Source organism: Artemia sp. Qi Xiang Cuo, chromosome 7, assembly GCF_049724085.1.
Source record: "Artemia sp. Qi Xiang Cuo chromosome 7, ASM4972408v1, whole genome shotgun sequence".
Lineage (NCBI taxonomy): Eukaryota > Metazoa > Arthropoda > Branchiopoda > Anostraca > Artemiidae > Artemia > Artemia sp. Qi Xiang Cuo.
In genome coordinates this window covers 7,180,027-7,193,864 of record NC_142800.1, presented here as the reverse complement: position 1 = coordinate 7,193,864, position 13,838 = coordinate 7,180,027, and the positions used below count along the sequence as shown (strand labels likewise).

Here is a 13,838-nt window from a genome sequence, read left to right as displayed (position 1 = left end):
GTCATTGACCTGCCCCCATGAGACTCAATAATCCATGAACGGGACAAAGTTTCTGTTTTTCAAATTCTCACTGAAAAAATCCATAAGAACATCAAATAAATTGACCAACACAAGTAACCGTCCATTAAAACATACATAAATGTGAGAAAATTCCTGTTTTTCCAAGTGAGAAAATTTATGTTTTTTCATTCTCACTGAGAAAACCATAAACCACGTGGTTATGTCACGAGTCGGACCCCCCTCTCTACTTATACAGCAAAGTTCAACATGTTTGTGAGGTCTAAGGACACTATCTACAAAATTTGGAATTTCTGATTTTTCTTCGAATTGAGTGCATAGTCAGATAATTACGGATTTAACCTCTGATCTCTCCGACGTTAACCCTTTAAAAGTCAACCAAGAAAAAATCCAACCCTAACCCATATAGACTGATAAAAATCACTGATATTAATATAATTTGCATGAACACGGTAAAATAGAAGCTTGAAAAGGTACTTAACACGCGAGTATGCAGGTGAGGTCTAGACCACCCCCTGAAAACATTACGTTTTTACAAATATATCGTATCTTTCCTATATCAATCAGATAATTTCCCTTCCTTTTATTTTTTAAACCCCCCTCTCTTAACTTTTTTTGTTTGTACGTGTCTGATATTTCTCTTTTATTTATTTTTTTGCTAACTCTACCTGGAAAGAACCATAGAAGTTTCCCATATAAGATATAATGTTGCTTAATTCTTCCATTTCTGCTGGTTCTAATATGTAGCTGCCAACTCGTCCGAGTTTTCGCTTCGTGTCTTCAGAAAAATTGGTGCTATCAAACTGCGTTGATTCTTCAAAAGCTTGTGAACTATATTCAGACGTAATTCGAGAAGCCTCTATCTGCAATAACAAAATATGTCATTATGTTATAGGGATGGAAATCCCTTTTTGCTTTATGATAGAATAATTTTTACAAAAATCTGAGGAATCTTCTGCGATAATGAAAGCGATTTGGGTCAGATTGAGGAGTTGGAAGCAGCAACTTTACGACAACATTAAAGTGACATTAGATAATTAGCTAAGTACATTATCGAATAACATTATATATGTATACTTATCATTAGAAATGACCCTATTGATCGTAGATATACTGCGTGCTGCTATCTACAATTGGGTCTAACGCTGACGGGACATAATTTATTCAAGGATAATTGATCCACAAGAGGGGAACTAAATTTCTGAGAACTTGATTTGCTTAGTCGAGGGGAATTATTGATTTACGAAAGGGGAATTAAGAAACAAATATGGCTCCTTTGATCTTAGGTCTGAGGGATAAACGATCTTTAGGTCAGAGAGAAAAATTAATATTCTATTTTTAAATATGGCTTCATTGATCTTTAGTGTCAGGAATTATAAATGACATCACTTGTTATCTTGGAATTATGCGAGAGTCTAAAGAGATAGAAAAATCCTTTTTTAAATACGGCTTCTTTGATCTTTAAGTCAGAGAGATAAATTGATATTCTATCGAAACCTTAATAGTGCAGCTAGGAACATCTATGAGATGAAGAGATTAACGTGGGAAAGGGTTTCCTAGGAATTTCAAATTTGACAGCACAGGGATGCCAAACAAAAGGAACACGCAGAAATTACGTTTAGGGATTATTTGGGCGAAACCGTTTTGAGACATTTTAGAAGATGATTTGGGCGGAACAGTTTGACGCACTTTAGAAAATGATTTTAGAAGATGATTTAGAAGATGATTTGAGGGTGAAACTCTGTGGTCGTTATAATACACAAGTTCCGTTTGAACAAAGTTGTGAGGTCCCCTAACCACAACAACCCCCCTACCCCAACCCCAAAGGGCCCTCATACCCCAACCCCAAAAGCCCCCCCCCAACCCCAATGGATACCCAAAGGCCCCCGGAGCCCCAAATGCCCCCGAGCCCCCAAAAGGCCCCCAAAGAGCCCCCAGGGCCCCCCACCCAACTTTTTTGCCCCCCATTTTTTAATACTTTTTAATTTGCACATTTTGAGACAAAAGACCCCCCCCCCCAACTTTTGGCTCCCCCTCCCACCATTAGTGTTTCGTCGTGGTTTACCATGTCACAGTTACATTCTCTTGATTTTTCAAAGTTCTTTTTGGATTTCTTTCGTTGAAATTTAAGAGTTTGAATATTTCAGTAGCGTTTTGTCATGGTTTACCTTGTCACAGTTACATTCTCTTAATTTTTCAAAGTTCATTTTGAATTTCTTTCGTTGAAATGCAAGAGTTGGAATATTTCAGTAGTGTTTTGTTGTGGTTTACCTTGTCACAGTTACATTTTCTTGATTTTTCAAAGTTCATTTTGAGTTTCTTTCGTTGAAATATAAGAGTTGGAATATTTCAGTAGTGTTTTGTTGTGGTTTACCTTGTCACAGTTACATTCTCTTGATTTTCAAAGCTCATTTTGAATTTCTTTCGTTGAAATGTAAGAGTTGGAATATTTCAGTAGTGTTTTTTCGGGGTTTACCTTGTCATAGTTACATTCCCTTAATTTTTAAAATTTCATTTTGAATTTATTTAGTTGAAATGAAAGAGTTGGATTATTTCAGTAGTGTTTTGTCGTCGTTTACCTTTTCACAATTACATTCTCTTGATTTTTCAAAGTTCATTTTGGATTTCTTTCGTTGAAATGCAAGAGTTGGAATATTTCAGTAGTGTTTTGTCATGGTTTACCTTGTCACAGTTACATTCTCTTAGTTTTTCAAAGTTCATTTTGAATTTCTTTCGTTGAAATGCAAGAGTTGGAATATTTCAGTAGTGTTTTTGTTGTGGTTTACCTTGTCACAGTTACATTTTCTTGATTTTTCAAAGTTCATTTTGAATTTCTTTCGTTGAAATGCAAGAGCTGGAATAGTTCAGTAGTGTTTTGGAGTGGTTTACCTTGTCATAGTTACATTCTCTTGATTTTTCAAAGTTCATTTTGAATTTCTTTCATTGAAATGCAAGAGTTGGAATATTTCAGTAGTGTTTTGTCATGGTTTACCTTGTCAAAGCTACGTTCTCTTAATTTTTCAAAGTTCATTTTGATTTTATTTCATTGAAATGCATGAGTTAGAATATTTCAGTAGTGTTTTGTTGTGGTTTACTTTGTCACAGTTAAATTCTTTTGATTTTTCAAAGTTCATTTTGGATTTCTTTCATTGAAATGCAAGAGTTGGAATATTTCAGTAGTGTTTTGTCGTGGCTTACATTGTCAAAGATAAATTTTATTGATTTTTCAAAGTTTCTTTTGAATTTCTTTACCTCAAACGTATGAGTTAGGATATTTCAGTAGTGTTTTGTCGTGGTTTACCTTGCCAATGTTACATTCTCTTGATTTTTTAAACTTAATTTTGGATTTCTTTCATTGAAATGCAAGAGTTGGATTATTTCAGTATTGTTTTGTCGTGCTTTACCTTGTCACAGTTACATTCTCTTGATTTTTCAAAGTTCATTTTGGATTTCTTTCATTGAAAATGCAAGAGTTGTAATATTTCAGTAGTGTTTTGTTATAGTTTACCATGTCATAGTTACATTCTCTTGATTTTTCATAGTTCATTTTGTATTTCTGTCATTGAAATGCAAGATCTGGAATATTTCAGTAGTGTTTTGTCATGGTTTACCTAATCACAGTTACATTCTCTTAATTTCTCAAAGTTCATTTTTAATTTCTTTAATTGACATGCAAGAGTTGGAATATTTCAGTAGTGTTTTGTCATGGTTTAACTTGTCACAGTTACATTCTCTTGTTTTTTTAAAGTTCATTTTGAAATTTTTCGTTGAAATGCAAGAGTTGGAATATTTCAGTAGTGTTTTGTCGTGGTTTACCTTGTCACAGCTACATTCTCTTGATTTTTCAAAGTTCATTTTGGATTTCTTTCGTGAAATGCAAGAGTTGGAATATTTCAGTAGTGTTTTGTCGTGGTTTACTTTGTCATAGTTACATTTTCTTAATTTATCAAAGTTCATTTTGAATTTCATTCATTGAAATGCATGACTTGGAATATTTCAGTAGTGTTTTGTCGTTCTTTACCATAGAAAAGTTAAATTTCCTTGATGTTTCAAAGTCCGTTTTGAATTTCTTTCGTTGAAATGCAAGAGTTTGAATATTTCAGTAAAGTTTCGTTATGATTTACCTTGTCACAGTTACATTCTCTTGATTTTTCAAAGTTTTTTTTTAATTTTTTTCATTGAAATGCAAGAGTTGGATTATTTCAGTAGTGTTTTGTCGTGCTTTACCTTGTCACAGTTACATCCTCTTGATTTTTCAAAGTTCATTTTGGATTTCTTTCATTGAAATGCAAGAGTTGTAATATTTCAGTAGTGTTTTATTGTGCTTTACCTTGTCACAGTTACATTCTCTTGATTTTTCAAATTTCATTTTGAATTTCTTTCATTAAAATGCAAGAGTTGGACTATTTCAGTATTTCAAGTATTTCAAGTATTTCAAGGTAGTGTTTTGTAGTACTTTACCTTGTCATACTTACCTTTTCTTAATTTTTAAAAGTTCATTTTTGATTTCTTTCGTTGAAATGTAAGAGTTGGAATATTTCGGTAGTGTTGTGTCGGGGTTTACCTTGACACAATTACATTCTCTTGATTTTTAAATTTTCATTTTGGATTTGTTTCGTTGAAATGCAAGAGTTGGAATATTTCAGTAGTGTTTTGTCGTGGTTTACCTTGTCAGAGTTACACTCTCTTGATTTTTTAAAGTTCATATTGTATTTCTTTCGTGAAATACAAGAGTTGGAATATTTCAGTAGTCTTTTGTTATGGGTTAGCGTGTCACAGTTAACTTCCCTTGACTTTTCGTAGTTCATTATTGATTTCTTTCGTTGAAATGTATTTTGTTGTGCTTTATCTTGACACAGTTAAATTTTCTTGATTTTTCAAAGTTCATTGGGATTTCTTTCATTGAAATGCAAGAGTTAGAACATTTTAGTAGTTTCATGTTATGCTCTACCTTTTAGTACTTACATTTGTTTGATTTTTCAATGTTAATTTTGGATTTATTTTATTGAAATGCAAGATTTGTAGTATTGCAGTTGTGTTTTGTCGTGGTTTACCTTGTCACAGTTATATTCTCTTGATTTTTCAAAGCTCATTTTGGATTTCTTTCGTGAAATGCAAGAGTTGGAATATTTCAGTAGTGTTTTGTCGTGGTTTACCTTGTCACAGTTACATTCTCTTAATTTTTCAAAGTTCATTTTGAATTTCTTTCGTTGAAATGCAAGAGTTGGAATATATCAGCAGAGGTTTGTCGTGGTTTACCTTGTCACAGTTACATTTTCTTGATTTTTCAAAGTTCGTTTTGGATTTCTTTCATTGAAATGCAAGAGTTGTAATATTTCAGTAGTGTTTTGTTGTGCTTTACCTTGTCACAGTTACATTCTCTTCAAAGTTCATTTTTGGATTGATTTTTCAAAGTTCATTTTTGGATTTCTTTCATTGAAATGCAAGAGTTGGAATATTTCAGTAGTGTTTTGTTGTGCTTTACCTTGTCACAGTTAAATTTTTATGATTTTTCAATGTACGTTATGAATTTCTTTCATTGAAACGCAAGAGTTGGAATAATTCTGTAGGGTTTTTCGTGACTTACGATGTCACAGTTATATTCTCTTGATTTTTCAAAGTTCGTTTCGGATTTCTTTCATTGAAATGCAAGAGTTGGAATATTTCAGTAGTGCTTTGTTGTAGTTTACCTTGTCACAGTTACATTTTCTTGATTTTTCAAAGTTCTTTTTGGATTTCTTTCATTGAAATGCAAGAGTTGGAATATTTCAGTAGTGTTTTGTTGTGGTTTACCTAGTCACAATTACATTCTCTTAATTTTTCAAAGTTCATTTTGGATTTCTTTCATTGAAATGCTAGAGTTGGAATATTTCAGTAGTGTTTTGTCATTGTTTACCTTGTCACAGTTACATTCTTTTGATTTTTCAAAGTTCATTTTGGATTTCTTTTTATTGAAGTGTAAGAGTCAGGTTAGGTTAGGTTTTTTGAAGAAGCGCAAAATATTCAAGTTCTCTTCTGAATTTTCTCAAATAGCAGCCTGAGCGTCGTACAGGTATAGCTTTATTTGTGAATTTTCTCTTGGTTTCTTTTCTGCTGTGGTGGTATGAATAATCGAAAATTTGACTGTCATAGTTTCCATTAGTGCAATAACGATGGCATTAAAGTACGGAAAAGCTGATTTATACGAACTGAATTCATCTCGTCTGACAGTGGCGCCATTTATTTTCATTAACTTAAGGCTCTTTCGACTGTTGAGAAAGCCGCCAGATGTCAATCCAAGTCAACAGCGATCCAAGCGTAGCCACAGAGGGAAAAGAGGAGGCCAAAGAAATAAAAATTGTGCTATCCCTGTTCTCGTTTCTAACAACAGAGCGAGGTATCTCAGTACAGCAAGGGACCGTTTTCTGATAGTAGTTCATTGCATCCCTCCTCGTGACATTCCTCCTTCGCTTCGTCCGTGGTACGCTGACCCAGTATCGTCACTGTCACGTACCCCACCCCCTAACACCTGAGTTTTTCTTGTCGAAGTGCAGACTTCCCAATATCCTAGTATGTAATGCCCGATCACTAAACAATAAAACCGACGAACTTGAAGTAGTTCTCAAACAGACGAGTTCCCCCATTGCTGTTATCACAGAATGTTGGGATATTAATGATGAAACCGGGCATATCAAGGGGTACAAGTGTTTTTTTAATACGAGACGCGACCGAGGGATTAACCGACGAGGCGGTGGGGTCGGACTGTACTTTCGGGAAGACTTACCTTGTAAATTACTAAGTCAGCCCAGTGAATCATGCCATGAAGTAATTTGGGTCGAATGCAAACCAAAGCGCCTATCAAAGCGATATTCGTGCTTGGTTGTAGCTGCAGTTTACTACCCCGAAAGTGCAAAGAACAGAAAAGAACTGATCCAGTATATCCAAAACTGCACTGATGACCTACGCCGCAGACACGCAGCGCCTGCTTTTGTAATCGCTGGTGATTTCAATCAGACTAATAAGGCATGGGTCTCCAGCATGCTTGACCTTAAGCAAGTTGTCTCAATCCCTACTCACGTCAGTGGTAGTATATTAGATCTTATTTTCACGAACATTCCCGATTATTACGAAGTACCCCTCTCTCTCGGTCCGTTGCATAACTCTGACCATAACACACTTCTTTGGAAGGCCAAAGTTGGCCTTCCAGCACCACGTAAAGTAAAAATTACCACTCGACCTATGACTAAAGAGGCAATTCGTTCCTTTGGACAGTGGATTGGGACGTTTGACTTTGATGAGATTTGCTCTATGACAGATATCGACCAGAAAGTTGATACTTTCAACTCTTTGCTGTCATGTAAATATCACGAACATTTCCCTGAGAAAAAAATAACTGTTAGTGATACTGACAAACCTTGGGTAACACCCGATCTAAAGAAGCTTATCTTAACTCGCTGCCAGTTACATCGCAGTGGGGATTTTGTTCAAGCAAACAAACTTCGTAACCGCATTGTTAAACTGTTACGAGCAGCGCAGAAAAGGTACGTTCATGACAAAGTCTCGCCTCTCCTTCAAGGTGAGCCCCGTAGGTGGCACTCTGAAGTCAAGCGTCTTACCGGTAAACGTACCACCAGTGAAATTAAGATACAGAAAGACGACAAAACGCTGATAAAATCAGCCGAAGTGAACGCCTTTTTCACTTCAATCTGTACTACTCACCAGTCCTTCACCGAAGCCGAAATCGAAGCCCTCATTGCTGACGTCTCTGAAGATACAATCGTTGAAGTATCCGAGTTCGCGGTGTATAAAGAACTTCAAAAGTTAAAAAGCAACTGTGCTTCTTACCCAGGAGAATTGCCAGTAAAACTTTTAAGAGAATATTCTATGTTTTTAGCAAAACCACTCTCATCAGTGATCAATCAGTCGTTCAAGGAGCACAAATTCCCGAGTGCTTGGAAAAAAGCCTACGTCCGCGTCTTACCTAAAGTCAAAGACCCGAAGTCCTGCAATCAGCTTCGTCCGATTTCTATTACGCCTAATATGGCTAAAGTGACTGAATCTTTTATTTATAGAGAGCTCCTAGCCCAAGTTCAGCCAGCCCTAGATCCGTTTCAGTACGGCTGCTTGAAAGGGAGTAGTACGACGCATTATCTAGTACGTCTCTACCACCTGATTACCGAGTGGTTGGACAAAGGCAGTAGCCTCGTTGACCTGCTTTTAGTCGACTATCGTAAGGCTTTTGACTTGATCCGCCACTATACAGCAGCAAATAACCTCAAAAAGATGGGCGCTAGGAAGCATATTTTGCTCTTAGTTGTTGACTTCCTGCGTAACCGCTGTCAGTGTGTCTATGCTCTCTTCCCTAGTGACTTAAACTCTGAGTGGGCTGAACTAACGTGTGGCGCACCACAAGGCACTAAGCTGGCAGCTCTTTTGTTTTTAGCGGTAATTAACTACATTATCCTCGAGTTTGAAGACAGATTCAAATACGTGGACGATCTCTCCCTACTTCTGAAATATCTTGCTGTAAAGTCAGACGTGTATCCCCAGTTCAGCAGTGAGATCAGGAACTCCTTTCTCGAGGCGTGTAGCATTAATGACCTCCAGCTTAATATGAATAAAACAAAAGTCATGAGGTTTAATCCGCTTAAGCGTGACCTCTCATGCCCGGTTCCTTGGTACCCTACTACCTCAACCTCAGTGATTCTCGGGGTTACTTTCAGTGACGACTGTTCATTTAGCGCGCACATCGCCGGTCTGGTGAAAAAAGGTAGTTACGCATTACAGTCGCTAATTACCTTGCGCCGACTGGGTTTCTCACAAAGTCAGCTGAAGACGGTTTACGTCACGTATGTGCGCCCAATCCTTGAATATGCGTGTCCTGTGTGGGGCCCTCAGGCTCATAATATTGAATACCTAAGTGAAGATCTGGAAGCCATTCAAAAACGGGCAGTGAAAGTGATACTAGGCCCGAAATACAACTCTTATGAGGCTGCCCTTAGTACCTTACGACTGCCAACGTTGCGTGATAGGCGCTTACAGTTAATGTGCAATTTTGGGCAGTCCCTTCTTTCGTCCCAGAAACACCGTTCGTTGCTTCCCCCTCCTGCACCTATCACCGCCAACACCCGCCATAAAAATCAACTAGTGCCGCCAAAGTGTCGAACAACCCGTCACAGCAATTCTTTCGTGCCTTTTTTTGTCAGTTATTTAAACCGCCAGTGACCAGTTTTATGCAATGTACTAAACAGCGCCATTTAGTCGGGGCTTCGGCCACTGCTACGATAGTTGTTTATAAATAAATGAGTCTATGAGTCTATGAGTCTATAACCAGTAGAATAATCATTCATCCATTTTGTGTCATATACAATTTTTACAGGGGTGTCACCTACTGGCTCAATCTGTTTTTCTTCTTTAGTATTATTTAATTCATTGACTATATGATCTATAGTAGTAATAATGCTCACTTATGCTTCATTTTCCATCAATTTATCTTTATAATCATTGTTGATATTGTATGCCAATATCCTTTTTATTTTGCAAGCGATTTCACTGTCTATTCTCACACTGTGTTTACACAGGTAGCAGTTCTGGCAGGTAGCCATGATATGATTTATTAAGAGCCATATGAATAAATATTAATAAATAAATAGAAACGTTTCTCCATGTTTAAGTTAGGTTGGATTAGGTTAGCTTAGTGCCCTCCCAAAGACCCCCGGGTCCCCCCAAGGGCACCCGGGCCACAAAGAGCCCCCTCCCTCCCATCCCCCTCCCTTTCCTACTACATAGAAATACAAAAACCATATTTTAGATTAGGTTAGGTTATGGTTTTTGTATTTCTATGTAGTGGGAAAGGGAGGGGGATGGGAGGAAGGGGGCTCTTTGTGGACCGGGGGGCCCTTGGGGGGATCCGGAGGGCCTTTGGGAGATGGGGGGGGGCTCATGATAAGCTAACCTAATCCAACCTAACTTAAACATGGAGAAATGTTTCTATTTATTTATTAATATTTATTCATATGGCTGTATCATTTATACTCTATGGTTGGTCATAGAGACTATGCGGCTGTCCCAGTGATACTCTATGGCAGCTTGTCGACACTATCTAGTTAGATGTAGGTATTAAATCAGTAATTTTCACACTTTGGCAGGATAAACACCTTGTATCATACTTAGAAAAAAAAGTGAAAATGAATTATTCAGCGAAAGTGTGTACACATGATAAAATCATGGTCGTGATGAATGCCGACATAGATCGTTATTTAAACTATGAGACAAGCATTAATGGAGATCTTATTGGAAATGTATGTGTGCGTTGTCATGATAGTGAAAAGCTAAATTTCTTTGGACTATCGAAACCATTCAACATTGCTCAAGGTGGATATGTGAGAGTGAAACCATAAGAGAAGATAGTGCTATGGAAAAATTACAACTTAGTAATGTCATTTGATGAAGATGGTCATCTTGCTAATTGTTCTTTTTACAAGCTAGCTCTTGTCAGATCATACTCTCATGGTTCCGGTATTACAGTTCACACTAAAGAAAAGAGAAAAAGACAGACCTACTGCTGCACTCGTGTAATAAATCAGATCATGGCTACCTGCCAGAACTGTTACCTGTGTAAACAAAGTGTGAGAATAGACAGTGAAATCGCTGGTAAAATAAAAAGGGCATTGGTATTCAACATCATCAATGATTATAAAGATAAATTGATGGAAAATGAAGCATAAGTGAGCATTAATACTACTATAGATCAAATAGTCAATGAATCAAATAATACTAAAGAAGAAATGCAGATTGAGCCAGTAGGTGACACCCTTGTAAAAATTGTATATGACACAAAATGGATGAATGATTATTCTACTGGTTATGAACTAAGAGAAGCGAGTAACTCTAGTATCAAAAGAGAACATGATAAATTATTTTATGGAACAGATTCAAAATGTCCAAAGTTGTTCAACGATGTTAATAATGTATAATAATGTCTGAAACATATTTTTGTGTTAATATGCTACATGTTATTATTTGATCAAAAATGTATTATTCATTACTTTGTTATATTTCCATTATTTTAGGATATGTTAGCATGTCAAATGCTTAGAATATTTATTGAAAGGTCGGAGATTTTTTATTTTCTTTGGATAAACTTAGAATTGGACTGTAGCTTTTTTCTTTTCTTTAAGAAAATTCAGAAGAGAACTTGAACATTTTGCGCTTTTTCAAAAAAACCTAACCTAACCGGACTCTTACACTTCAATAAGAAAAAATCCAAAATGAACTTTGAAAAATAAAGAGAATGTAACTGTGACAAGATAAACCACAACAAAACACTACTGAAATATTCCAACTCTTGCATTTCAACGAAAAAAATACAAAATGAACTTTGAAAAATCAAGAGAATGTAACTGTGATTAGGTAAACCACAACAAAACACTACTGAAATATTACAACTCTTGCAATTTAATTAAAGAAATACAAAACGAACATTGAAAAATCGAGAAACTATAATTGTGACAAGGTAAACCATGACAAACCTGTGCTGAAACGGTTCAGCTCCTTCATTTTTACAACATAAATACAACATTATATTTGAAAAATCAAGATAATGTAACAATGACAAGTTAAATCATTAAAAAGCAATAGTGAAATATTCTAACTCGCGAATTTCAAGAAACAAATCGAAAACAAACTTTGAAAAATAAAGAGAGTCCAAATGTGACAAGGTAAACCACAACCAAAAACTCCTGAAATATTTCAACTCTGGCATTTAAACGAAACAAATCCAAAATTAACTTTGAAAAATCAAAATAATCTAACTGTGTAAAGGTAAAGCACAACAAAATACATATTATCGAAAGAAATCCAAAATGAACTTTGAAAAGTCAAGGGTATATAAGTGTGACACGAAAAACCATGACAAAAGAAAACTAAAATATTCCTACTCTTGTCTTTCAACGAAAGAAATCCAAAATAAACTTTAAAAAATCAAGAGAATGTAACTTTGACAAAGTAAACCACGAATAAAACACTACTGAAATATTCCAACTATTGTATTTCAAGAAAGAAATTCAAAATTAACATTGAAAAGGTAAGAGGATTTAAGTAAATAAAATTAAACCATGACGAGAATCTACAGAAATATTCCAACTTTTGCATTTCAACAAAAAAAATCCAAAATGGACTTTGAAATAACAAGAAAGTTTAAGTTTGACAAGGTAAAACCACGACAAAACACTACTAAAATATTCCAACTCTTGCATGCCAACGAAAGAAATTCAAAATGAACTTTGAAAAATCAAGAGACTGTAACTGTGACAAGGTAAACCACAACAAAACACTACTGAAATATTCCAACTCTTGCATTTCAATGAAAGAAATCCAAAATGAACTTTGAAAAATCAAGAGAATGTAACTATGACAAGGTAAACCACGACAAACCTCTACTGAAATATTCCAACTCTTTCATTTCAACGAAAGAAATTCAAAATGAACTTTGAAAAATTAAGAGAATGTAACTGTGACAAGGTAAACCACGACAAAACACTAGTGAAATATTTTAACTCTTGCATTTCACGAAGAAAATCCAAAATGAATTTTGAAAAATCAAGAGAATGTAAGTGTGACAAGGTAAACCACAACAAAACACTACTGAAATATTCCAACTCTTGCATTTCAACGAAAGAAATCCAAATGAACTTTGAAAAATCAAGAAAATGTAACTGTGTCAAGGTAAAGCACAACAAAACACATTTCAACGAAAGAAATCAATAATGAACTTTGAAAAATCAAGAGAATGTAAGTGTGACAAGGTAAACCACGACAATACACTACTGAAGTATTCCAACTCGTGCATTTCAACGAAAGAAATCCAAAATGAACTTTTAAAAATCAAGAGAATGTAACTGTGACAAAGTAAACCACGAATAAAATAATACTGAAATATTCCAACTCTTGCATTTCACGAAAGAAATTCAAAATGAACTTCGAAAAATCAAGAGAATGTAACTGTGACAAGGTAAACCACAACAAAACACTACTGAAATATTCCAACTCTTACACTTCAATAAGAAAAAATCCAAAATGAACTTTGAAAAATCAAGAGAATGTAACTGTGACAACATAAACAACAACAAAACACTACTGAAATATTCCAACTCTTGCATTTCAACGAAAGAAATCCAAAATGAACTTTGAAAAATCAAGAGAATGTAATTGTGATTAGGTAAACCGCAACAAAACACTACTGAAATATTCCAACTCATGCATTTCAATGAAAGAAATCCAAAACTGACTTTGAAAAATCGAGAAAATATAATTGTTACAAGGTAAACCACAACAAACCTGTGCTTAAACGTTTCAGCTCCTTGATTTTTACGACAGAAATACAACATGATATTTTAAAAATTAAGAGAATGTAAATATGACAAGTTAAATCACAAATAAGCACTACTGAAATATTCCAACTCTCGCATTTCAAGAAACAAATAGAAAACAAACTTTGAAAAATAATGAAAATCTAAATTTGACAAGGTAAACCACGACCAAACACTACTGAAATATTCCAACTCTTGCATTTCAATGAAAGAAATCCACAATGAACTTTGAAAAATCAAGAAAATGTAACTGTGTCAAGGTAAAGCACAACAAAACACATTTCAAGGAAAGAAATCCAAAATGAACCTTGAAAAATCAAGAGAATGTAACTGTGATACGGTAAACCACGACAAAACACTACTGAAATATTCCAACTCTTGCATTTCAACGAAAGAAATCCAAAATGAATTTTGAAAAATCAAGAGAATGTAACTTTGACAAAGTAAACCACGAATAAAACAATACTGAAA

The 13,838-nt window shown here is 35.2% G+C and overlaps 1 protein-coding gene across 1 annotated transcript in view; it reads right to left on the bottom strand.

Moving 5' to 3' along the window:
* LOC148949897 (angiotensin-converting enzyme-like) overlaps window positions 1–13,838 on the bottom strand; it is a 114,520-nt gene that overhangs the window by 59,226 nt on the left and 41,456 nt on the right. Inside the window, exon 3 of the mRNA XM_089091621.1 lies at window positions 687–881. Within this exon, the coding sequence (XP_088947747.1) occupies window positions 687–881 (195 nt within the window). The remainder of the gene's footprint in view (window positions 1–686; window positions 882–13,838) is intronic.